The sequence below is a fragment of the Doryrhamphus excisus genome, chromosome 5, assembly GCF_030265055.1.
Source record: "Doryrhamphus excisus isolate RoL2022-K1 chromosome 5, RoL_Dexc_1.0, whole genome shotgun sequence".
Taxonomy (NCBI): Eukaryota; Metazoa; Chordata; class Actinopteri; order Syngnathiformes; family Syngnathidae; genus Doryrhamphus; species Doryrhamphus excisus.
In genome coordinates this window covers 9,953,632-9,980,205 of record NC_080470.1, presented here as the reverse complement: position 1 = coordinate 9,980,205, position 26,574 = coordinate 9,953,632, and the positions used below count along the sequence as shown (strand labels likewise).

The following is a 26,574-nucleotide window of genomic DNA, read 5'->3' as shown; positions in this document are numbered from 1 at the left end:
TATTCCTCTCACCAATTATTTGAAGCACCCAAATAAGTTCCATGGGGTATAATTTGGGCATAAACAAAAACACAACTGGCCTCAAAAATGATGCTCGCTTTGTCCCGTTTGCAAGTCTCCAGGTAGAAAACAAAACACACTCAACCAAATAAAGTAAAATAATCCCAGGGTTGAAGAAGCCATTATTGGCACTGAATAATGCAATCCAGTGGAAGGAGAATAATAAAGAGTTCCAAACAGACTAGAAGGATTCAATTTTCCACTCTCATTAGTCAGGAATGGCGGAGGCATTAGGGAGATGAGGTGAATGGAATGTCAGATCCCAGAGAAAAAAGGTTGGCGTCCCACCCGATGATAGGGGTCATTAATGACTATATAGCGCATACAGAGCTGATTCTGTGTTTACAGTCAAGGCATTTGGCCAAAGTGCCAGTGATAGGAAAATGACTTATAGTGGATTTACATTTTTATGATGCAGTCTTAGAATCGTTTTACATTTTAACAGCTTTAAGATTGGCTGAAATGAACAGGCAGTGTTTTCTAATGGCTAAATTACAATAGACTACAAATGGTGAGAGATTTCCACTTTAACTTCACATTAGAAATCAAAAGTATGCTATACTGTTGGTGTTAGAAACATCCATCTTAATGATCTAAAATTAGGATTATTGTTATAATGGTGTTCAATGAGTATTCAAGCCACACTGAAAAGAAAAAATATATATAAAAATGGCATCATAAAATTATAAGGAAAAATATGTAAAGTGGTATTATTAATATTGTACCCAAAAAATTGTAAGAAGTTGCAATTGTATTTATTTTTTTTAGGTTTTAATTGATAATTGTCAATTTAAATTGACAATTAAATCAAAATAAAATCTGAATAAAGTTGTTTTTGAATGAAATTTTCCAAGAATAAAATTATGACTATTACAAGAAAATAAATAATTTTTAGTCATGATTTTGCAACAAAAAAGAGAAAAAGATGACCTGATTTTATAGAATAAAGCTTATAAAAAGCTCAGAAAAAACGGTTGCAATTTTCCAAGAAATATGTTGTAATATTACAGAAAAGTGAGTTCTGATTTTACAACAATGATGTCAAAATATTGTGAGAAAGAAAGGCAAAAGTAAAAGAATAAAGAGGGGGGGGGGAGCTCTAAAGTCTTAATATTATAAGAAGTCATAATTTTCCAAGAATAGGTTGTAGTTTTCTGAAATTTTTTAAAATAATAAACTCTAAATATTTTTTACAATTTTAACAAGAGTGAGAAAATTAGTACTTTATACTAGCACAAACGTGTATTTAACAAATATTTAATGATTATAATTTTGGCATTTAATTATTGAAAATGCAACTTAGTAGTAACATCTGGCCAGTATTGTTGTAATATTACCACTGGTGTCCTGTCAGTGTAGCCCTAATGCTCCTCCATACCAATAGGACAGACTGGAGCTCCTCTGAGAAACTGTCTGATACATTGGCCATTGCCTATTTGCAATTCCAGCAAACATTTCCAGACCAGCCTACTGATTGAATTCCAATATTTACTGACCTTTTAGCTCTGCTTTGGACTGAGGAAATAAAGGAGGAAATAAAACCTTAAAAACGTAGGTGCAGGAAATATCGTCAAACAGTATTATGTAAACTACGTATACAATACATCTGTGGGCCTTCAAAGACTCAGACCTGAGTGATCAGTAACTCTAGTAAACTAATGTCTATCTACATGAGCCTTTACATCAGGGGTCTCAAACACGCGACCCGTGGCCCAAATGTGGCCCGCAGGACACTAGTTTGAGGCCCCCGCCTTGATATGAAAGTTTAATGTTAGTACGGCCCGCGCAAGTTTGATATGGATGCTGTATGGTATCATGTACCCAGAAAAAATTATTACGTTTGATTAATGTTCATGTTAAAGGTTAAATAACTGTTAATAGTTATCCTCCTTATCCGTGTGGAAGTGGTAAGTTTTGGGCTATTTACGTTTAAAGGAAATAACTTGGAGGGTACCATTTAGGTCGCTAGATCTCTAGTTTGCGAGTTAGCATGTGTCTCAAGACCCTGCAGTTGCGCAATATTTGTAAATAAAAAGAGTATAAATGTGACTATAGTCGTGTTTTGTCATTTCTACAGGGCTCTAATAATGCTTTGTTCATTTTAATCTGAAAAGAATAATTTGTCTACCCACCAACTATATGTGGTTTCTTAAGTTTTTATTATTTGCCGTTTTATTATTATTATTATATTTATTTATTACTGATTGATTTTCTTAATTCTTGATTTGTTTATTTATTTTTCATCTTATTTTGTGCAGAAAAATAAAAAATTAAGATATTTGAGAACAGTGGAATGTTTTATCAGCGCTTTTATTGTAGAAAATCGGAACCAAAGCAGAGTTTGTATAAAAGTTTGTATATTTTTCTGTTTTTAATAAATGCTTTTTTTTTTTGGAAAACCTGATGCGGCCCAGCCTTGCCCAGACCCTAGCTCCAGTGGCCCCCGGGTAAATCGAGTTTGAGACCCCTGCTTTACATGGAACTTGTGCATTAACATCAAGATTTGTTAACACTTTTGTTATGATGTATGTAATTGGTGTAGTCTGGACTCAAATAGTCTTCTAAGGTTAAGGTTTGTTGAGATGTCGAAACAAAACAATTTTGTACATAGCAAATAAGAGAACTGCTCCATCATAAAACCTTTATTAACTGCATTGGTATAATATTATCAAGAAATAAAAACAAAACTGTTGTAAATGAGAACTTGATGTTGGGTTGCTTTGAAGGCGAGTTCGTTTACAGATACATTGATGTCTTGAAGCTTTGGTCAATTTCCGAATTATATGATGTAATCTGGGAGAAGTCCTGTAAATGAAGCCAAAAATGGAAAAGGAAATTGCAGTTTCTAACTATTTTCATGGCAGTCTGGGTTGATGAATCACTTACATGTGAACAGCGTAGAGGATGGACCTACCTGTAGGTATGCTAAGGAGACACGTCCCTACGGTACGATGGTGTTTAAAGCTAGAGACATCAGAAGCAGGTTCCTGCTATTATTCTAGACCACTATAATACAAAGTGTAGTCGTTAGGCATACATTGTGAACTACAGTACAGAAAGGAGGCAAATTTGGGAAGATGCTACTCTGCTTCTAATGTTCTCTGAGTAGAAACAACTCAATGTAGTATATTCGATAGTACATTAAAACCCACTGGGATCTACTCTCCTGCTATACATTCACCTTGTCCAGCTGGACAATCTGCAAGAACGAGAGCAGCTCTCGTTACTGATGTCAAGCCCTTCATGGACTCACAAGTTTGAGGGCAATCTGGATCGGACTTTAATCTGCTCTGTCTCAGGAAGGCTCTCAATGGGGTCCTTCTCAGGTAGTAGCGACTCCCCAGAACGTAATGTAAACCCTGTAAACCCGAATCCCTGTGTGGAGCTGGGCGTGGCTGCTACAGGTAAGGCTCCTACAGACATCCGATGGGGCAACACAATCCTGTGGGGTATCGCACTGCGGACACCGACATGACCTGATGGGGTCTGAGTTGGTCCAATGGAAGTAGAGGATACTCGTGTGGATTGTGGAGGACTGGGAGCTCCTAGGTTCATCCCTTCGTGTGGCAGTGAGGGTTGAGAGGCCGATAGTGCCCTGGAATCCTGGCTTAGACTCTCAATCGGCAAGGAATGGGTGCTCTTATACGTGCTTGGCCGATGCACGGGGCTCGGGATGTGCTGCTGAACCAAAGACAGCTGGGAGCCTGTGGTGGGACCAGCTAGCGAACTGGATCCGTAAGGGGAGGAACGACCTCCGACTGCACGGGGGCTCTGCACAGTAGGGCTGGAAAGGACTGGAGCAAAGGCACCCGAACTAAGGAGCTGAGACTGCAATGGTGATGCCGATGCTGAGCTTGATAGGTTTTGCATCACCTGGAATTTCCTGACCATCCTGGGAGACTTGGCTTGCACTTGCGGGCAAAGGTTCATGGCGACAGCCTGCTGCAGGGTGGCAATTGCAGAATTTGGTGGCTGCAGAGAGGATCCCGGTAGGAGAGGGGGTGTTATGGAAAGTGGAGGCTGCGGTCGTGGTACGTCCACCTGCTGAACCATCTCTCGATCGTATTTAACAATCTCCTGGATCATCTCGTTCTCACGGTTGTTGAACACCCCCGAATTTAGATCGTGTTGGACTTTGTGCATCAGGACGGAATTCTTCTTGCCTGGAATGAGACGGGAAAAGTGGGAACAGGCATGTCTTTAAATGACATTTCTGGAGACGCCAATCTGTTGTTTACAATGCTTTGAAAGGCTGCTAGCATACAGTACATGTAATACTGATATCTGCAGTTTTATAATCATTATACAAATGATCAATGACTTATTGCCAATTAGTCCCATCCTGCATTTTGCTTGACGGTGGCCATCTTTTTCAACCAATCTGTCTCAAATCTTCCACCAATGCTCGTCAGTCATCAGACTGCTTAATGCCAAATACGCCTCTACCTGCCCACATGCACAACCAAAACTTAAAATTATTGTTATTTATTTATATAATTATTTATTTATAATTATTTAATTTATTTATATAATGATATAAATTTATTTATATAAATTTATTGTTATTATCTCTCTCTCTCTCTCTCTCTATCTCTCCCTCTATCTCTCTCTATTTTTATCTCTCTCTCTATCTCTCTCTCTCTATCTCTCTCTCTATCTTTATCCCTCTCTATCTCTCTCTCTCTATCTCTCTCTCTATCTTTATCTCTCTCTCTATCTCTCTCTCTATCTTTATCTCTCTCTCTCTCTATCTCTCTATCTCTCTCTATCTCTCTCTCTATCGCTCTATCTATCTATCTATCTATCTATCTATCTATCTATCTATCTGTCTATCTCTTTTTTCTCTCTCTCTCTCTCTCGCTCTCTACCCATATCTCTCTCTCTCACTCTCTCTATCTCTCTCTCTTTTCTCTCTCTCTCTCTAGCTCGCTCTCTACCTCTCTCTCTCTATCTCTCTCTATCTCTCTCTATCTCTCTCTCTATCTCTCTCTATATCTCTCGCTCTATCTCTCTCTATATATCTCTCTCTATCTCTCTCTCTATCTCTCTCTATCTTTATCTCTCTCTCTATCTATCTCTCTATCTCGCTCTCTCTCTCTATCTATCTCTCTCTCTCTCTCTCTCTCTATCTCTCCATCTCGCTCTCTACCCCTATCTCTCTCTATCGCTCTCTCTCTATCTATCTCTCTCTTTTCTCGCTCTCTCTCTCTATCTCGCTCTCTACCTCTCTCTCTCTATCTCTCTCTCTATCTCTCTCTCTATCTCTCTCTCTATCTCTCTCTATCCTACCGAGTTCCAATTTGACTTGGACTGGCATGGACTGGCATGGACTGGCATGGACTGGCATGGACTGGCATGGACTGAGACTTAACTTCGAAAACAACAACCTGCTCCCACCTTTGGTCTTTACACCCTCACTACTGGACCTAAAAACCAATTCATTTCGCCTTTAAACACAATTGAAGTTAGCTCAGCAGCAACCTGTAATGTACCATTGCTAAGCTCATCCCCCTGCTGGTCATTCCAAAGAATATCATCCCCACGGCCTTTGTTTATTCTCTATAGGGTAACTTTTCATTAATATCTTACCAGTTTTGAGTAAGGAGCACTACCTCTTATCTTGTTCTGGTACGCCATTAATTATACTGCATTATCTCCAGCATTCATGAGGATAGCTGTGTCATAAAGGTTGGACACAATGAGCTTCTGGGGTTAATTCATTGTAGTAGGAGAACAAAGAACATGAGAGGGATGCATATATGTATGGATCCTAAATAAGCATTCATAGTCACAGTGGAACCTCTGAAGCGTGTCACTGGCCAAAGATTTAACACAGAAAAAGAGAGGGGAAACATCGTTTTGGTGGGAAGCATTGATTGATTGTGTCATTATTTGTCTTTCTATTCATATTTTGTATTCCCAGCACAGCATCTGTTTGATATGGATCAACCCACTAACAATAGAAGGCATGGTGAATGATTATCTTTTGTGGAGTGTGCTTGGTTGATTAGCTTGTTAAACACATCGTCCAAATATGCCAGCTGACCCGCTGCTTCTCATTTGTGGAATGTGGCTGCTATGGCAACTGATGGGAGGCCAGTCAATACCGGGCTTTTGTAAATATGTGAAGAATGGGGGTCAGCATTGGGAAGAAACATCATGAATGACTTCTACATCAGATACAGTATACTGAAAGAGTATTCCGTTGATGTGCAACATCTAAGCTGGCCTCCATCACACACCCTTATTCATCATAGCTGTCAGTTGCGCTGTGCTTCTTTATGCTTCGTTTCATCTTGTGAAGGCTTTTTTTTTTTTTTGAAGGCTCTCTTGGTGTGGCTTCATCTTTGGGAATATTCTTCATAAGACACGTTTCTATGCTTCAATCTGAAGCAAAACATCCCAACTGTTTCCACAATTCATTCATTCATTTTCTACCGCTTCTATACTGCTTATCCTCACAAGGGTCGCGGGGGTGCTGGAGCCTATCCCAGCTGTCTTTGGGCGAGAGGCGGGGTACACCCTGGACTGGTGGCCAGCCAATCACAGGGCACATATAGACAAACAACCATTCACACTCACATTCATACCTATGGACAATTTGGAGTCGCCAATTAACCTAGCATGTTTTTGGAATGTGGGAGGAAATCGGAGTACCCGGAGAAAACCCACGCATGCACGAGAACATGCAAACTCCACACAGAGATGGCCGAGGGTGGTGTTTCCACAATTGTGTGACAAAAAACAACAAAACAGAGGAACATTTAAAAAGTAACCAGCGTTACGATTTCAGTGGTTGTCTCACCTATCCTGTCCAGTCTGTCAATGGCGACGGTCTCAAAGGCTCGCCTCATCATGGGATACTCCTCCAGAACTTCATTGAAATTGTCCACAGAGAGCGAGTACAAACGGCAGTAGGTGTCTGATCGCACACTGGCCGTCCGTCGGCCTCGAGTCAATAGACAGATCTCTGGAGAAACACCACAGGAGAGATGGTGGGTAAACGCTAACACAGTGTGGACCAATACAGTGTCTGTGTCCATCATCTACCTCCAAAGTAGGAGCCGTCAATCAGCTTCATGCCCACACTGCCTTTGGTCAAGACGGTGACCACGCCGTGTTGGATGAAATACATCTTCTTGCCAATGGTGCCCTCTCGCACGATGTAGTCGCTCGGCTGGAAGACCTCGAACCTCAACTTGGTCAGCATGGCCGTGACGAAGTTGGGGTCAGCGTTGGCAAACAGCGGCATTGATGCCACCAGCTTGCGGCAGTTGAAGTTGACGATTTCCTGTCGGCAATCCAGTTTGATTGTAAGCATTTATGATATAGTACATTTGAATTCTATTAAATTACAATTTTATGCCACAAAATTTTCTTTTTTTCTGTCATTTTACCACTTCTTTCTATTATTATTATTGATTCATTTTTTTTGTTTGCAAGTTTTGTCTGCAGCATTGCAACTTTATCCTCATCAAATTAAGAATCAGAAAAAAAAGCAGAAAGAAACAAAAACTACTTTATTCCAATAAATGGTAACCATTTAATCTTTTTTTTCTTGTAATATTACAACTTTACTCTAGGAAAATTATGACTTTTGTATTGTTAATTCACCACTTTATTCATGTAAAATTATTGCTTTTTTTCTCATTAATATCTCATGTTTTTCCTTCATTATTATTTTATTCTATGTGCCCTGTGATTGGCTGGCGACCAGTCCAGGGTGTACCCCGCCTCTGGCCTGAAGTCAGCTGGGATAGGCTCCAGCATACCCCCACAACCCTAGTGAGAATAAGCGGTATAGAAAATGAATGAATAATTGTGAAATTCATAACATTTTTTCACATTATTTGACTTTTTAACATAAAAGTATGCATGTATAGGTAAATTACTTTTTTGTGTAAAATTAATTTTTCTCATGCAAATATGACTTTAAGCATTTATTCTACAAACGTGAAAAAAGTGCAACTTGTAAACCTTTTCTGTACTGTGACTTTATTCTCATAAAATTAAGACATTTTCTCATAATTTCATTTTTCTCCTAAACTTCATTCAACTTCATTCAACTAAAACTGTGCCTTTTTTATTATTATTTACTCCAATTGCAAAAATATTACAAAAATATTACATTCATGAATGTGATTTTTTTTCCCTGTAAAATTATATATGATCTATTTGCACCTACTGTCACTTCATGTGTTATGTTTCTTATAATTAAGTCTGTTTATTTAAAGGTTTTGTACATATATGGGATTTTCTTTTTAACCTTAGAAACTGCTTTTGTCTCACTTGAGCAAGTCAACATTTTAGTAACCATGAATCCGTGGAATGGGCAAAAGCGTGCATTAGCTTTGAAAATGTTTCATGAAAACGATGATAGTTTGACAGCTGCGCAGAGATTAAGGACAAGACCAACAACTCTGGATGGATTAAAACAGAGAATTCAGGATGAAATTAACAGTATGAGATGTTTCAGAGGTCAATGAGGAATCATTGGAAAGATTTCAATAATGCAATCGTACAGGAGGACGCCATCTACAGGAAGTAATTTAAAAAAATGATTTTTAAATGTCATGTTTTAAGGTTTTATGAGCTTACAGGTATTATGAGCCTGTGATAAAAAAAAAAAACAATTTCTGCTTTAAGGTAAATATTTAAGGTGAATATATCAAACCTTTAAATAGACAGCCTTAATTATAGGAAACACAATCAACACATCAAATGACAGTAGGTACAAACACATAATAAATATTTAAGCAGCTTGCCAGCATCTAAAGACTGCATGTTATAATGACTTGCAGTGTGTGTGTGTGTGTGTGTGTGTGTGTGTGTGTGTGTGTGTGTGTGAGAGAGAGTACCTCTCTTAGAGGCTCATTAAGCTCTTCCAGGATGCTCTCCTCATCAAACATCTTGCCCTGGTATCTGTGCTCATAGTAGTCGTGTATCTTCTGCCGGAAGTCTGCAGGCAGCTTGTGGAATGACATGTACTGCTCCACTTGTTTGTACTGAGGTAGACATGGAGGAAGAGGAGATATGATGAACACACTTTTACAGCGGGGACGCCTGTGTCACATATCAGTTGATAGCTGAGGTAAAAATACATTAGAAAGTGATACCAAAAAGAGAGGAGAGAAGAAACATGGCTCCACATGAGCAGCCCGTTTATATCTCCAAGCAGGGAGCTGAAAGATGAGTCTGCTGAGAGGCTTTCTGGTCCTGATGAACGACACTGACTGTTCTTTTCTTGTTGTTCATCAATTTGTTTCAGCAGGATTTAACAATGTTTTTATTTTGTTTTTTAAGTTAGGTTAACAAGATTTAAACGTGTTTTCTTTTCACATGGAGGCTTTAAAGGAAAAGTGCACATTTTTGGAATTTTGTCCATCATTCACAATCCTAATGTGAAACATGATCACACCTCTTACTCTTTTATACACGTTCCAAAAAAGGGAGCTAACAATCATGTAATGGAACACATGTATTTCAACTGTAAATCACCACAATGTTCTATGTACTAATCTGTACATTAACCAAGATACACGTGTCCATCATCCACAATCCTAATGTGAAACATGACACACTTCTTACTCTTTTATACAAGTTCTAAAACAGGGGTCTCAAACACGCGGCCCGCGGGCCAAATGTGGCCCACAGGACACTAGTTTGAGGCCCCCGCCTTGATATGAAAGTTTAATGTTAGTGCGGCCCGCGCAAGTTTGATATGGATGCTGTATGGTATCATGTACCCAGAAAAAATTATAACGTTTGATTAATGTTCATGTTAAAGGTTAAATAACTGTTAATAGTTATCCTCCCTATCCGTGTGGAAGTGGTAAGTTTTTGGCTATTTAAGTTTAAAGGAAATAACTTGAAGGCTACCGTTTAGGTCGCTAGCTCTCTAGTTTGCGAGTTAGCATGTGTCTCAAGGCCCTGCAGTTGCGCAATATGTTGTAAATAAAAAGAGTATAAATGTGACTACAGTCGTGTTTTGTCATGTCTACAGGGCTCTAATAATGCTTTGTTAATTTTAATCTGAAAAAAAGAATTTGTCTACCCACCAACTATATGTGGTTTCTTAAGTTTTTATTATTTGCAGATTTATTATTATTATTATATTTATTTGTTACTGATTGATTGATTTTCTTTATTCTTGATTTGTTTATTTATTTTTCATCTGAATTTGTGCAGAAAAATAAAAATTAAGATATTTGAGAACAGTGGAATGTTTTATCAGAGCCTTTATTGTAGAAAATCGGAACCAAAGCACTGAAAAAGTTTGTATATTTTTCTGTTTTTAAGAAATGCGTTTTTTTTTTTTGGAAAACCTGATGCAGCCCAGCCTTGCCCAGACCCTAGCTCCAGTGGCCCCCAGGTAAATTTAGTTTGAGACCCCTGTTCTAAAGAGAGCGCCCATCCATCCATTTTCAATACCGCTTATCCTCATGAGACTCACGGATATGCTGGAGCCTATCCCAGCTGTCTTCGTGCGAGAGGCGAGGTACACCCTGGTCAATTTAAAAACATCTGTTGTCAATTTTTGTCACGCTGCTGCTTGAAGCTCTCCCCTCTTGAGTAAAAATAAACTACTTTGTTGTTAGTGTCTGGCTTAGCTCCAACTGCCCTTTACATCTTCTATTTTATTGCCATGGAAACAGTATTTAAATATTTATTGAGTTGACTTTCAAGAGGACAAATATGGTTTTACATGTTTTATTTATATGGAATCAATTGCACTACCAGATTAGTAAATACTGCTACCAGAAAAGTCATTGAAATTTTTATGACTAAAAGAACCTGCATGCGTATTCCATGTCTTACTTCCAAAGAACATGGATGTATGTTACAAGACAATAAATATGTAAGCATGTACTAATAAAAGAGACTGCAGTATGTCATGTTTGATGCTTTAGGAACGGCACAGCACTGCAGTGTGTCAACCACAGCACAAGGCTTTCAATTATTCTCCATTCACATGACATTTGAACAGTACATCCTTCCTTTTCTACTAATCATGTCAAATGAATGTGGAATAAACATCCATAGAAGGAGCCATAATGAAATCATTACTGTATATGGTGAAGAATGTGTACATTTATAAGGTTTCGCTCAGAGGGCAGCCTTATCTCTCACTCAGTGTATCATACAGAGTGAGTCATGCCTCAGTGGATTCAACTGTCAATTGCATGAGTGGTATTTTCCAAGGAGAGGGTCAAGGGACAGCGTCTCCTGTCCAACAGCACTCAGGGAAGGACACAAATAAATAAAATCTTTCATGCATCCTTTTACTTGTTGTTGCTGAGCCGCATCAAAAAGTCTCAAATGTGTGTGTCTTTCACACAGAGATGCCACAAAATTGTTGCATCATGGCCCTAACAGATGTTCTGGCATTTCTGCACAGGTGCCTTTTACACAGAAAAAGGGATATTGTTACAACTCTCACAAAACATACACATCAGGTAATTAGATTCATCATACATCAGTATCAAATATCAAGTCTTTTTTTAACTGTTCTTATTTTTATTGTGTTCATTCTTTACCAACTCACTAAACAAACAAGACGTTTGCAAGAAGTTTGCAGAAGGATAAACTAGGCAGCCTCTATTAAGTGTTTGCAGGCCGGGGGAGTTAGCGTGTGACGCTCTCAATTAAAACCAAATGACATCCGGCTCACCCTGGCTGAGCTCCCGTCACCTTCCCCTTGTTGAAGTTTTATTGACTTTGTGATTTCTGCAGCATTAGACTGAGATTATAGCGAAATATGTCACTCAAAAGTCAGCCGCTACTCCAAGAGCGTCCGCTGAGGAAGTAATAACAGCTGGGTTTCGGGTATCCTTCAGTATTTTGGTGCTTAAACAGTGTTTGACCCGCTACTTAAAAAGACGAAAACATAAAAACATCAACATAAAAATGTGATATCGATTGATATCGGTATATCGGTATTATGCTTCATTCATTTTCTACCGCTTTTCCTCATGAGGATTGCGGGGGTGCTGGAGCCTATCCCAGCTGTCTTTGAGCGAGAGGTGGGGTACACCCAGGCAAGCACAGGGCACATATAGACAAACAACCATTCACACTCACATTCATACCTATGGACAATTTGGAGTCACCAATTAACCTAGCATGTTTTTGGAATGTGGGAGGAAACCGGAGTACCTGGAGAAAACCCACGCATGCACGGGGAGAACATGCAAACTCCACACAGAGATGGCCGAGGGTGGAATTGAACTCAGGTCTCCTAACTGTGGGGCCTGCGCGCTAACCACTCGGTCGCCGTGCCGCCCTTTTTCATGATCATGAAAATGGATAATAAAAAAATGCTGTATACAACACCTTTGTGTTTATTCCACCAAAGGAGATACAGTATGTCATGTTACACATATTGGTATCAGTATCGGCTGATATCGGTATCGGAAATTAAGAGTTGGACAATATCAGTTTTCGGCAAAAAAGCCAATATCGGACATCCCTACTTTGTATTTTGACTGAAATTTGTAAACATAATATTCCATCCATTTTCTATATTTCTAGAGTTGCAGGGTATGCTGGAGACTATTCCAGCTGACTTCCGCCAAAAAGCGGGGTACACCCTGGACTGGTCTGAACATCATAGTAATTAAAATACTTTAATAATGTTAATAAAATCACTACCATAACTGTAAATACTTGATATTTATTGATTTATCTGTACTGTACACAAGGCAGGAAAATGCAACAAGAAATTCATGTTGAGTACTATAAATTTGTACATGTTGGTAGGTCTGCATTGAAATGAAAGCTTCTTGCGTCCCCCCAGGGGGGTATCCAGAAGCACTGGTCTAGGGTTACACAGCTGAGCAGCAAAGACAATGATTGTGTCTTCACATGGGGGGGGGGGGGGGGGGGGGCTGTTGTCTTCATATCATTGTGCTCAACCCTCTCCCCTTACCCTCCTGTTTTGTCAATTCGCCCTTGAGTGTGGAGCCATCTGCCAGCAGGCATCTCACATGGACACCGGGCACTGGCTATTATGTAACTATTCTCCCCCAAGGGTGGACTAGAAAGGTGTGCTGAAATGTAGGAACATGTGACCCTCCCCCCATAAGGCCAACAGTGAAGAGGACACATTGATAGACCTTGACACGCTAAGAGCGTTCAACTTAATACACTGGACCATTACTGAGACCTGATCAGGGTCATATTTTTCTCACATAATGTCCATGTAGCAAACACTTGAACTTCATTCTGATGAAAAGAATCATAATATCGGTTTCTATTAGTATATTCTATCTATTTATGAGAAGGAAAGTTTTATTATAGGTAAAAAATGATAACATATCTATATATGTATATAATATAGCCCAAACCAAACCCTTCTAGACCCCAACACTTTTCATTTCCTTGCACTGATTTAGTATTTTTACGCCAATTTTCACACCTCAGCATGACGTCCCTGTTTTCCACAGCCGTTATTGGCCGTGCGCTGTGTGCCTCCCAAAACACTCGATGGCGCTTATGTTTCTTTCAGCGCTGATAAAAGATTTTTCCAACTGACCTGTTACGTCACATATAAACAAAACATCTTGGTGAGCATTGCCAGATTCGCCTATTAGATGTGACTTTGGACTTGCTTTTTTGTAAAGATGCTTGCAAGTTTCCTGTTGTTTTGGGCTTGTTTCTCTTGCAATAGCTGCAAATCGTGTCTTAATGTCTTGGCTGCAAATGTCCATAAGAAGGAATTCTACCAGCAAGATTATGCTATCCATTGAAGTATCGTAGGAAATCTTATTGTAGCTATCTCCTGTCCTAAACATTTCAGTTAACTTTTAACTGTGGTGAGTGGTGAACATGTTGGCCACACAATCAGGAGTTCGGGAAGACCTGGGTTTGAATTTCCATTCGGGCACCTCTGTGTGGAGTTTGCATGTTCTTCCAGTGCATGCGTAAGGTTTTCACTCCCACATTCCAAATAGGTTAATTGGAGACTGAATGGTTGTTTGTCTATATGTGCCCTGCGATTGGCTGCCGACCAGTCCTGGATGTATCTCGCCTCTCACCCAAAGTCAGCTGGGATATGAGGATAAGCGGCACAGAAAATTGATGACTTGCTTGGACTGTTCTTTGGTCTTCTTGTTGAAATTGTAGCAGGAATACTAATGAATAAATGAATAAATAATTTATTTATTTGCTTATTTATTCATTTTTATTTATAAAAAAAAATTATTATTATTATTTATTATTACACGTGATCCAGGCAATGACATTTCGTTGGCAATTTCACTGCTGTGTTATTGTGCAATGACAATAAAGAATGTCTATGTCTAACTCTAAACTCTAACCCGACTCTAAAACCTAACAATAACCCGAACTCCAACCTTCAATGTTATGTTTTTAGACACTAGCCTCCAACATGTCTCATGCCGGCAGTGATGTTGCCGTGTTATTCTTAATTTAATTGCTCAGGGAAACAATGAGAGGCAGCAGGAAACAATTGTCGTAGACAGGAGACAGAACAGTTAAATTAAGCAGTCTAGCAGGACCTTTTTTGCTCAATTACTTCTTTTCAAACGTTGTTTTTAGACGTGTGCCTGCAGCACAACTATAAATCAATTCTATTGACATGATGCAGTATCACATGTCACACTCATTTATGGTATATTGGGACTTTCGAACATGCTTAACATTGGACAAACGGGAATGTCCAAATAAAACAGGGCTTGTTTACACCTTCCACGTCGGTCCAATACTATTCAGTGACAGTTTTTAGTTGTACAGTATCTGCTAACCAGCAGCAGTGCTTGGACACAGCTTGGTCCTGAAAATAGAACCAACTTTGAGGCGAGTTCATTATAGGAAAGTGCAAGGAATATAAAAACAAGACACATTAGGTAAAATTAGATGCGAATGATGACAAAGATCAGAAGGCAGTTGATCAAGTGTCCATTTGTAAAAAATCCCTTAAAAATACACTCACATTTGGGCATGTTATAAATAAGGACTGTCCATTACAGAGCTATTTATAGGCTATTGGGCAGAGATAGAAGTGGATATGCAAATAAACAATCTTTGAGAATTTTACTCTCCTCTGCAAACCGCCATCTTAACATGGTGGAGGTATTTGAGTGCCCTATTTGGGGACTCTATGCCCCTGATAGCGTCTCCCAAGGCAAATCTGTGCTAGTTGAATGACTCGGAAAAAAAGGGCTCAATGAAATGCCACAACCTCTCCCTGAAATTGGATACCAGGTCTTCCCCGTGCAGCCAGACTTGGGGGCAGGGGTTGTAGGCGAACGCCTCATAGTCAGACCTTCACCCATGAGCTACATGGGATCATCCCCCCTGCTGATTCACCACCCGCGGGGGCTGGCAAAGTAAGGGCCTGGAGCTATGTAGTTTGCGTGGCGTTCAAGGGTGGGAGCCAGGGTGACCTGGTCGAGCTCAGTCAGAGTAGGTGGCTTTCATTTGAATGCCTCCCGGACACCTCCCTGGAAAAGTGGTAGAACATATTCCCTGAGAAACATTTTATGAGGTCCTACAAGATGCTTCTTTGTTGTATTTTACATTTTTATTACCATCAACATTCTGCTTTTGTGTGACTTGTGTTTCTTCTGTGAGGTCTTACCATCTGTCATGGTCACTGAAAAAAATGATTTTTTGGCACTGTAATTATTACCTCAAATATTAATTTGAATTTTACAAGGATTTATTATTTAACTTCTTTTACTCTAAAATCTCACTCTTTATTTAATGCCTTACTTGATGATTGTGTGTAACTTTGTATCCTCACATTTATATGTAAATTTAATCACTGACACCAAGTAATATTTACATAACTAATATATTGATTTTACAACTTTCTTTAAATTTACTAGCAAAGAGAGTAACTTTTGTGTCTGTGACAGTAAATCTCAAGTAATGTTAGAGTATTTTTAATAAAAAAAAATAATCCTTGCTGAGAAGTAAATTTTACTTGAATATTTCCCAAGTAAAATTTACTTAGGAATTGTGCGTGGAAATTGTTATCTAGCTTTTCTCAAGTAAATGGCACTCCAAATTTTTTCAGTGTATGTCAAAAAGGTTGTTATCTATCCTTGGCCAATGAGAAGACATGGTCTTGATATGTGGTTCATCAGCTTGTGATTCATCAGAACTTCATCAAAATTCACAAATCCACAGCACCGAGACAAATGGAGTGAAGCTATGGTTTGAGTCCAAACCTGATCAATCACAATGTTTGCCCGAGGAGCAAGACAACAAAGAATCCTAGTGTGTACAGGCTGTGTGTGTCAGCATTAATGTGCACATTGCTCAACATTATCCAGGATCTAAGGAAGCCTGAAAAACATCAATGGGCCGACGGCACCTTAGCCGGCGGAGGGTGCTGGGCTTTGATCAGCGCGAGAGGTGACAAGTCAGGTTGAGGCCTAGCGATCTGTTTCCACAGGTGTAGAATTAATGGAACGCATGCTGTTCCTATCAAAGTATTCTGGAATTAAAGGAGGAAACCCTCAAATCAAACGAGACAGTCTTAACCTCGTCCTCGTGGAGATTAACCCCAAGTAAAGCGGGATCCTTACCTTCTCTTGGTACTGCCGCCTGGATGAGTCCAGAGACTGTATGAGCGCGGTGGCATGTCCGATGAACATGGCATAGCAGGTGGCTCCTACGATCATACTGAGCATGGTAAGCCAGATATCAGACATGCTCTCAGGGGCCTGGCGCCCATAGCCGATACACAACATGTGACTCATGGCCTTGAAGAGGGCGAAGGAGTAGAGCTCACTCCAGGTGTCGTTCTGGAAGGGAACACAAGTAGGTTTTAACCTTACATGCCATATCCCAACATACATACATGACATTTTACACACATGTAGACATAGACATAGACTTTCTTTATTGTCATTGCACAATAACACAGCAGTGAAATTGCCAACGAAATGTCGTTGCCTGGCTCCTGTGTAATAATAAATAATAAATAATAATGTGGAGAATAAATAGATTACATCAAATATGAACAACAATGTACAGCGTAAACAGTAATTTGTACAAATAATTTAAAATAAATAACAATAATTTAGGGCGGCACGGCGGTCGAGTGGTTAGCGCGCAGACCTCACAGCTAGGAGACCATGGTTCAATTCCACCCTTGGCCATCTCTGTGTGGAGTCTGTGTGCATGTTCTCCCCGTGCATGCGTGGGTTTTCTCCGGGTACTCCGGTTTCCTCCCACATTCCAAAAACATGCTAGGTTAATTGGCGACTCCAAATTGTCCATAGGTATGAATGTGAGTGTGAATGGTTGTTTGTCTATATGTGCCCTGTGATTGGCTGGCGACCAGTCCAGGGTGTACCCCGCCTCTCGCCCAAAGACAGCTGGGATAGGCTCCAGCACCCCCTGCGACCCTTGTGAGGAAAAGCGGTAGAAAATGAATGAATGAATAATAATATCTTTTTATTTATTTTTTTTCCTGTCTGCCTTATCTAAATTATTTTGGACAAGGGTTTGACTTGACAATGCAGTATTTGGAAAGTTGGTCTTTATGCAGTATAAAAAATGGGTATGTGTAAAAAAAATCTTACTCCTGAACCCAGTCCACTCCTCAAACCATTAACTGGAACTTCTGAGTGTTTCACTGAATCACTGCCAAATTTGGTACACATCTTCATGGGACTCACAAGTATATGTCTGCCAAATTTGAAAAATTTCAAAGATTGTTTGAAAAACCTGTCTGGCACAAGCGGGACTTAGTCGACTTCAATGATTAAAACTTATTTTTTTATTGTCTCTTCCTATCAAACATTACATGACATTACTGAGATTCCTTAGAGCTGAGCAGTCTGCTAATGAAATAAAAGCTCTTGTGTTCACTTTGTTGGCAGTTTCCTCCACCGAACGGCTAATTTGCAGATAATACATTTAGATGGCACCACAATGGGAGTATGGGACTTGATGATGTATTATAGGGTGATTATACCAGTGTGTGTGTATCTGCGTGTGTGTGAGTGTGCGAGAGACAAGGTGCAGAGCCTCTCTGACAGTCTAAAACCAACAACAGAGAGCTTATATTGCTTGGCAGAGCTCCATGTAGACTTTTAATATGTTAAGCGACATAAAAGAGCTATATTGAGATTCACTATTTAAGAAGCAGCAATTGGGCTTTAGATGGTGACAATATTGTAGAGGAGAAGAAGAATAATGAGGCATGGCACGAGTGCAGTCATTTTGAGGGTTGCAATCTCCAGGCAGTTGTCCTATTACGTTTCATAACCCAAATACTTACCAGTTCCAAATTATCGACATTTCATAATATGCTTATTTTTTACACATCCATTCATTTACACAGGGGGTGCTGGAGCCTATCCCAGCTGGCTTCAGGCAACAAGCAGGGTACACCCTGGACTGGTCGCCAGCCAATTATATTTACACATTCATATTTTAATGACTCTCGTTATGTATATAATGCATGTAAAGGGGAACTCTTGCATAAAAAGAAAAGTACAAGTAGAAGCACTGTGTCTTTGGAGGGGAGATGACACAGGTGCACATTTGAGGCTGCTGTTAGCGTGCAGCCATGTGTATCCAGTTACGCTGCCTAGAATCATAGCGCAAGCTGTGGCCTTGCATCTCTCGCCAAAAAAACATCTGCTCTGCCATGACACCATAAAAAAAAAACAATAATTCTACTTGTCATGTCAATCTAAACACCATATTTGTTCATATGTTTCAACATTTTGTCTATTTTGCATCACCATTATGTGTTTGGTCTGACCATTACGACACGTAAAGGAAGTAACAATAGAAGAAAATACTTCTAAAAAGGCCCATTTATCAGTCGTGAAAGGAGGATTTAGCAACAAAAGGGAAGTGTGTCCTGGAAAACGTCTACACTATTGATAACAAGGCCCAACTACACAAACATAATGAGCACAAACCTTCACTAAGGTCAAACCACCCTAATTTGGATCAGCACTAAATTATACACTTTCATAGATACACACTTCCACCATATGTCCGAATTGTGTCATATATTTGTTGTAATGAATGCATTACATCAATAACATCAATAACCCAAAATTGTGGATTCCCACCAATATGTTACAATAATAATAACAATAAATAATGATAAACAGCGTTTTTTCTTTGAGAACATTTTCATAAAATGTCCTTAATTCCTTTTCTAAAATTAGAACTCTAAGAAATCTGAAAACGATGAAAATTAAAGAACAAAAAAAACAATAATGAACATATGTTACTACTTATTGTACAATCTTTTTTGAACATTTTCTTAAGTAAAAAATACAGTATTGCTTAGTGTGCAACCCTGTCAAGCCATGTCTATAATGTAAATGTAGTAGTACTATGAGGTAGGGCATAAGGGAGCATGAAGATGCTTGTCACTGCTGTCTTTCCATTGAGAGAAAAATGCATTAAATAATAATGATAATTGAATTTGACTGCCAAGATGGAAGATTAAAATGCCCAAGCTCACCCAAGCTGTGATCAGACTGGTTCCAATGACAAATGTGTACTTTTAACAACAGTAGATGATCCACTAACAGCAGGAATGGTAGCCAAGTTGAAAATAAACATTTTGTGGTGTAAAAAAAAAATCCCTAATTAGGATTTGGATGCAGATGCAAAACCATGTGCTTTCCAATGTTCATCTAAGAGTGCTCGTTAATTGTGCCAAAGTATCTTGTTGGACCAAATGAGTGCAGCAGTGAGCCTCATTTAAACTCATAGAGTCATCATTCTGAATTAATAAAGTTACTTATTAACATACATTTATTTGAAAGACCAAGTCTGAAATTGATCTGGAATGATTATTGTTATTTACCTAAGTCAAAATATTGGTAGACCAGGGTTCAATTCCACCCTCGGCCATCTCTGTGTGGAGTTTGCATGTTCTCCCCGTGGGTTTTCTCTGGGTACTCCGGTTTCCTCCCACATTCCAAAAACATGCTAGGTTAATTGGCGACTCCAAATTGTCCATAGGTATGAATGTGAGTGTGAATGGTTGTTTGTCTATATGTCCCTGTGATTGGCTGGCGACCAGTCCAGGGTGTCCAGGGTGTCGCCCAAAGACAGCTGGGATAGGCTCCAGCACCCCCGCGACCCTCGTGAGGAAAAGCGGTAGAAAATGAATGAATGAAAATATTGGTGTTTCCACATTTTTATGGTTCTATCAATGTGAATCAAGGTGTGTTTACTGACCACCATCTTGTTAAGGGACACCCAGCAGTCAGAGGGGAAGTCCTGTAGCATGGGCACCAAAAACTGCAAACAGCCGTCCCAGTGACACAACAGCAGCATCATCGCAATCAGGTTGAATATTCGCATCACAGCGCTAGCAAGGTCATAGGTCATGTGGAAGATCTGTTGGGGAAGAAGTGCAATATTAAAGAGACTCAGTTCAACTGATACTTTCATTCATTCAAAGTAGATTGATTTCATGTATTACATTCACATTTTGAAATCTAATTAATGTATATGCATCATGGCAGACGAAAGCACAGTGTAGCGTCCCCACAATCATGAAGTCTGACGCTCTTTTAGAACTTTATTCTGACCTGAACACATCAACAGCAGTGCAATTCCAACAACTCTCTTGCTGCATTTACACATCAATTTGAAAATTGATTAATTTGATTAAAAACTTTAGTCATTTGAATTGGCGAATTGGCTGATTAATTAAAATGTCAAATATTATGAGAAATAATTGTTTTTGTTTATTTATTATTAATACTATTTGGAGATAATAAACAGGGACAGGAAATGGGGTATAAATAGTTATTAGGAAACTGGTTTCTCCAGTCAAAATGAATTAATTCAAGTTTCAAGCAACACAATGAATTTGAATCTGAAGTAATTAAATTTGATGAATGAATAAATAAATGTAGTTTAACTAATTTAAATTTAAAACTTAAACTTGAAAAAATACATACATTTGTATGAAATAAAGCATGAAACAACTGATTAAATTATCCATTAATTTATTTAAAATATCTGAAATTATTTGTATTTATGCATTCATTTATTTATGTGTATCTACTTCAGTTAATATTATGTTGAGACAACCAGTGGAGGGTTTTTCTGTATGTAATAAATGTAAAAGCAAAGAAGAAAATTTATGAAAACACAAACTGTCTTATAATATTATTTTGAAATAAACATGGACTATTCCAGACTGGGCTGCACAGCGGGCAAGTGGTTAGCGCGCAGGCCACATGGCCAGGAGACCCAAGTTCGATTCCAAGTTCTGGGCATCTCTGTGTGGAGTTTGCATGTTACGTATATATGTTTTGCATGTTCTACCCGGGTTTTCTCCGGGTACTCCGGTTTCCTCCCACATTCCAAAAACATGCTAGGTTAATTGGCGACTCCAAATTGTCCATAGGTATGAATGTGAGTGGAAATGGTTTGTCTATATGTGCCCTGTGATTGGCTGGCGACCAGTGCAGGGGTGGGACAGGCTCCAGCACAGCCATGAGGATAAGCGGTAGAAAATGAATGAATTAATGTTTCAGATGGTACCATGAGGACCCTGGCTACACTTTTCATGTGAACCAAAGGTCCAGTAATATGACAGGAGATCCATTCTCCCTTGTGATTTGAAGGCATTCCCCTTACATGATGAATGACGCTCCTTGACAAACGCCACCCCCCCATCACCCCCCGTCTAACCACCTCCACCTCCTGCTGTAACAGAACAGCACCTGGCCATGTGTCAATGTCACAACTCAGCTATCTGGGTCACAATACACTGCTGGGATATACACACAAAAATTGACTTTACACTCTGTTTTGACACTTGATGAAACCACGTTATTGCTACCACACACACCCTCCAATGAGCAAACAGCCTTCTTCCTGATTCCGGAAATTGCTCCATTTATCCCCAACAATGCCTATCACTGCCTTTGCTCTGACGCACCCTAAACACACACAATGATAAATTATCCGTCAAAAAATATCAAATCTTGCCCTGCTTTATTCATTCTATAGAGAAGCGACACCATCCAGACCTGCTGGATGACGGTAAAAGACCTGTGACTATTTATAGGGGAACACCAGACATAGCCCTACATGGCAGGAGAAGCATGTGACTTCCCCTAGCCACTCAGCAAATAAGATAATGCTCATAATGGATACAGTAATGTAAAGTTGATTCCACTCATATATAATTGCAATTTTGGTATTTGCCAAAGTTACACCCTGGACTGGTCGCCAGCTGTAAGAGGAAAGAGGAAAACCCATAGAAAATCCATGCATACCTGGGGAGAACATGCAAACTCCACATGTTCACATGAGATACCCAGATCTTCCAGATCTCCTGACTGTGTAGCCAACATGCTAATCATTACACCACTGTGAGACCCAAAATATACAGTATAAGCATACATAATAATATCCATCCATTTTCTTCCGCTTATCCAGGTTCCACCAGGAGGTGTTCCTGGACCAGCTGTAAGACATAATCCCTCCAGGTTATCCTTGCCCGCAACACCTCACCAGGTAGGCATCCGGGACGCACCCGGACTAGCTGCCCGAGCCACTTGGTTGTTTACCATTTATCAGGCTATTGATTTTTTCTGATTAAATGTAATATTATTCTCATAAATGATGTTGTTTTTTTTCATGTAATATTGTAGGTTCATCGTAATGAAATTGGGATTTTATTGTTATTTTACAAATTTATTCTCAGAAAATCTTTTTTTTCCATGAAATATTGCAAATTTATTCTCATAAAATTACAATTACAATTTCCTGTAATATTACAATGCTACCATTTTTGTCACGGAATATCACAATTTTATTCATGCAAAATATGTTTGTCTGTAATATTTGTTGTAACAATAAAGTTTTTGTTTTTATTTAAGAATGTGCAAATATTTTTATTTATTTTATTCTCATAACACTACTTTTTGTCTTGTATTTGGCCACATGTTTTTCTCATATATACAGTATCACATCTTTGTTCTACGGATCTGTTTTTTCATAATTCAAATTTTAAAAATTATGACTTTTCTAACTCTATTCTTTTTTTTCTGTTCACTGTGGCTTTAAGACACCATTGTAATTGATTTGTGTTTCCAATTAAAAGAAAACAACTCCCAAAATGTGGCGTTACCTGCTTTTGATATGAACCTTTATTAAATATGGGCTTATCTGGGCTGAGCCACAGTAATCTGATGTGATCCAGTGTAGTTGTTGTCATTGGCGTGTGCGCTACAGACAGTATATTAGGCTTCCCCCTGAGCTCAAATTACTGCTCAGTAATCAAAAGAGCTGTGGTTGTTCCAGTCATTCATTGCAGCTCAGTTAGTGTGTGTTCATGTTTAAACAAAGCACACACACTCGCAGTGTGTTGGGGTTAATTGTGTTTATGTTGCATAACGATGCAGATACATGCTGGAGGAATAAATAAATATGGCTTATCGCCTCATTAGCTTCCATTTCTACAATGTGTCGGCTTTTCATTACACCACTACAAAACAATACAAATGAGGTCCATGTACACTATGACAGGGGTGCCAGATCAATGTTCCGAGACCCAGTAGCGGCCCGTGGACGGGGCCAAACCGGGACACTTTCAAGCGCAATAATAAAAAAACGAAACAATTTGGAATTTGTAAATAGCTACATTATACAGTTTTGCATGTTTATTGTGTTTTTTGTGGGCAGCGACTCGTCCCACTTTGTTTGACGGTCCTTTAACGCACCATATTGCACAGGTAGACTGCTTCACAGTATTTTTCCACTTTTTTTTCTTCATATCTGGTTCACGTTACTGGAGAGCAAACTTTGTAAAAGACATTTTTGTGACAAAATGTAACAATTACAGCATCCGGTGTCAACCATGTTGTTGGAGCACATACTTCCCTGCTTAACTTTAATTGTACTAAATTGTGTGTAGTGATAGACATGTGTATACCTCTTCCCACTGGTGGATGTAGCGGATGAGCCTGGACAGTCTGAGCAGGCGCAGCAGGCTGAGGATTTTAGTGAATCGAACAATGCGGAGCGCACGGGCCGTCTTGTACATCTCCGAATCAATACCCTTCTCCACGATGAGGAAGATATAATCCACAGGTATGGAGGAGACAAAGTCCACCACAAACCAGCTCTGCAGGTACTTCTTCTTGATCTTCTTGGGGTCCAGGATGATCTCGGTGTTGTCCTCGAATACGATGCCCGTCCTGAAGTTGAGCACCAGGTCTATGAGGAAAAAGGTGTCCGACACTACGTTGAAGATGATCCAGGGAGTGGTGGTCTCGTCCTTGAAGAAGGTGATGCCCACGGGGATGATGATCAGGTTTCCCACCATGAACATGAGCATGGTAAAGTCCCAGTAAAACCTAACATGGAGATTCAAATCATGTCAGGACATTGACATTTGTAACATAATAATTTGCATTTTGGCAAGAAATGATAATATTTTTAGCATCCCATGTGAACTATGTTTAAGGAGTGGATGCTTTTTTGTGTTTTTGAAATAATTGTAATCCGCTTGCAATACTTTGGTGTTTTTGCTGCTATAAGTTCTATAATTGTGACAAATTGTACATATTTTCAGCACCCTGTGTTATCCATGTTTAAGGAATGCATATTTTAGTGCATTCGGTGGTGAAATTGTAATATGCTGAGAATCCACTGTGGAGTTCATATTTTTGTTTCAATCTTTGTAACAAATTATAACATTTTGGTCATGTTTCTGGAGTGCATACTTTTTGTATTGATTGTAATACATTATATGAAAAGTTTGGTCGATATACCACCACATGCACACCAACAGTCTTAGGTATACCTGAAGTCACTATAAGGGTGGATGATCCAGTTCCCCGCAGACTTGACCCTCTCTTGCTCCTTCTCCACCGCCTTCTGGCTGCCGAACATGCGCAGGGAGAATTTGTTGACCCCTGGCTGCAGCATGGCGGTGAACTGCCTCTGCATGTAGGTTTGGTTCCGATGGGAGTCACCATCATCCGCCACTATCTGGGAGCCGTCCTCCGCTTTGGAGCTCCTGGACTGCTGACTCGCGGTGTGCCCTTTACCGGTAGGCGCGTTGGAGAAAGACACCCTGGAGTCCTTCTTCTCCATCCCCGCCGAGGCGCTCTTGACCTCGCCCCCCAGTGGTGGAGACCCCACTGACACCACAGAGCCGTCCATGCTTGCAGCCTTGCCGCCCTCGGCGCCTTCTACCTCCCCATCAGCGTGCTTCTCCTGTCTAGATATGAGGGAGGAGAGGCTCCCGGAGCTGGTCGGCTCTCTTCGGCAGTCCCCGTTCTTGTTGCATATCATGCCGGCTTCGCGTCCTAGCACGGCCGCCTCTGGCACAGAGCCCCCACAGCTCTCACCCTGTGGAGCATCCCAGTGGAAGAACCGAGAGGAATCTGAGCAGTGGTCCCGAAGAAGCAAGAGCTCATTGTTGTTGGAGTTTTTGCGCGCAAAGGAGGAGGCTGCCCCGCCTCCTGGCGCACATCTCTTCATGATGGTGGTGCCTCCTCCAATGCTCCCATCATCCTGTCCCGCCTGCTGTTGGTGGACTGTGAGCTCCTCCTTGTCCATCACTGATCACTCAATGACAGACACACAGACAAAGCAGCACCTGGAAGTCCACTCAGACACTCACACTTAAATCATGCAAAGCTGGATTGTAGTTATATACAAATGAATGTAGAAAACTAATCGTGCAGAGTTTCAATAAAAACACAAAACATAATAAACTGGTGAAAATGTGGAATAAAAAAAGTTCTTCCCTCACCATTAAATACACTGGAAGGTTCCCTGTGGCTTCTCGTTGAGGCACACTTAGCTAAATAGCCCCATCTTGTGGATAACATTTGGAAATACGCCTTTCTGGTCCGGGAAGTGGGGGCAACCACGTGGTGGGTCCCGGCCGGTAGGGCTCAAAATTACACCCGGGGTGTTGATTTGCCTAAACCGCAAAAATGGGGTGTTAATGGGAAACCAGTAGAGGTGGGAGGAAGTCGGTGTCTCGAGTCTGTACATCAAGTTTCAAGTAAAAACATGCAAGTCCAAGTCAGTCTCAAGTCAAGAAAACACAGATCAAGTCAGGTCCCAAGTCATAAGCTTGACATTTTCGAGTCCTTAAAACAGGCCAGCCTTGATGACTCTCCAGCCCTCCCAGTGTCTTCCCTCACGACTGTGGGATAATTTTGATAAATGTCTTCTGTACTACAGAACATTTGCTCAGCTTAACCATCGTTTCTGTTTGGACCCATTTTACTGCAGCACACAACGTTCAGTGGAAAAGCCGAGGAGAGCTCCCTATTTTGTGCAGGAGCTGACAATACTTTTTTCTTGATTACTTCCGGTCAAGTTTTGTTGACTTTGACTTAAACTCTAAAGACTCAGCACATCACATAAATCTATTCATATTGGAAGCTCTCTGTAGCAACATTTTTTTTCTTTCGAAAAAAGCCAGTTCATTTGCAATTTACTCTGTCAGTAATTTTAATGTTAATTTTAATATGCAAAAAAAATATTGAGAATCACTGATTTAGCTTGTTA

At 39.9% G+C, this 26,574-nt stretch overlaps 1 protein-coding gene across 1 annotated transcript; it reads right to left on the bottom strand.

The window, feature by feature from the left end:
* Window positions 1–1,958: 1,958 nt before the first annotated feature.
* Window positions 1,959–25,816, bottom strand: hcn2b (hyperpolarization activated cyclic nucleotide-gated potassium channel 2b). The gene is made up of 9 exons (XM_058073007.1): window positions 25,805–25,816; window positions 24,848–25,610; window positions 23,975–24,398; window positions 20,254–20,415; window positions 16,617–16,835; window positions 8,919–9,065; window positions 7,111–7,351; window positions 6,866–7,030; window positions 1,959–4,223 (listed from the first exon to the last, which is right to left on the bottom strand). Exons 2-9 carry the CDS (start codon window positions 25,606–25,608, stop codon window positions 3,310–3,312), a joined length of 3,033 nt encoding a protein of 1,010 aa, XP_057928990.1. The 5' UTR covers window positions 25,609–25,610; window positions 25,805–25,816; the 3' UTR covers window positions 1,959–3,309.
* Window positions 25,817–26,574: the final 758 nt, after the last annotated feature.

Coding starts and splice junctions, on each gene's coding strand:
- hcn2b (XM_058073007.1), bottom strand. CDS start 25,608: ATGGACAAGGAGGAGCTCACAGTCCACCAACAGCAGGCGGGACAGGAT. Junction 24,399..24,847: donor CACCCTTATAGTGACTTCAG/GTATACCTAAGA, acceptor TCTCCATGTTAG/GTTTTACTGGGACTTTACCA. Junction 20,416..23,974: donor ACATCCACCAGTGGGAAGAG/GTATACACATGT, acceptor CTTCCCCAACAG/ATCTTCCACATGACCTATGA.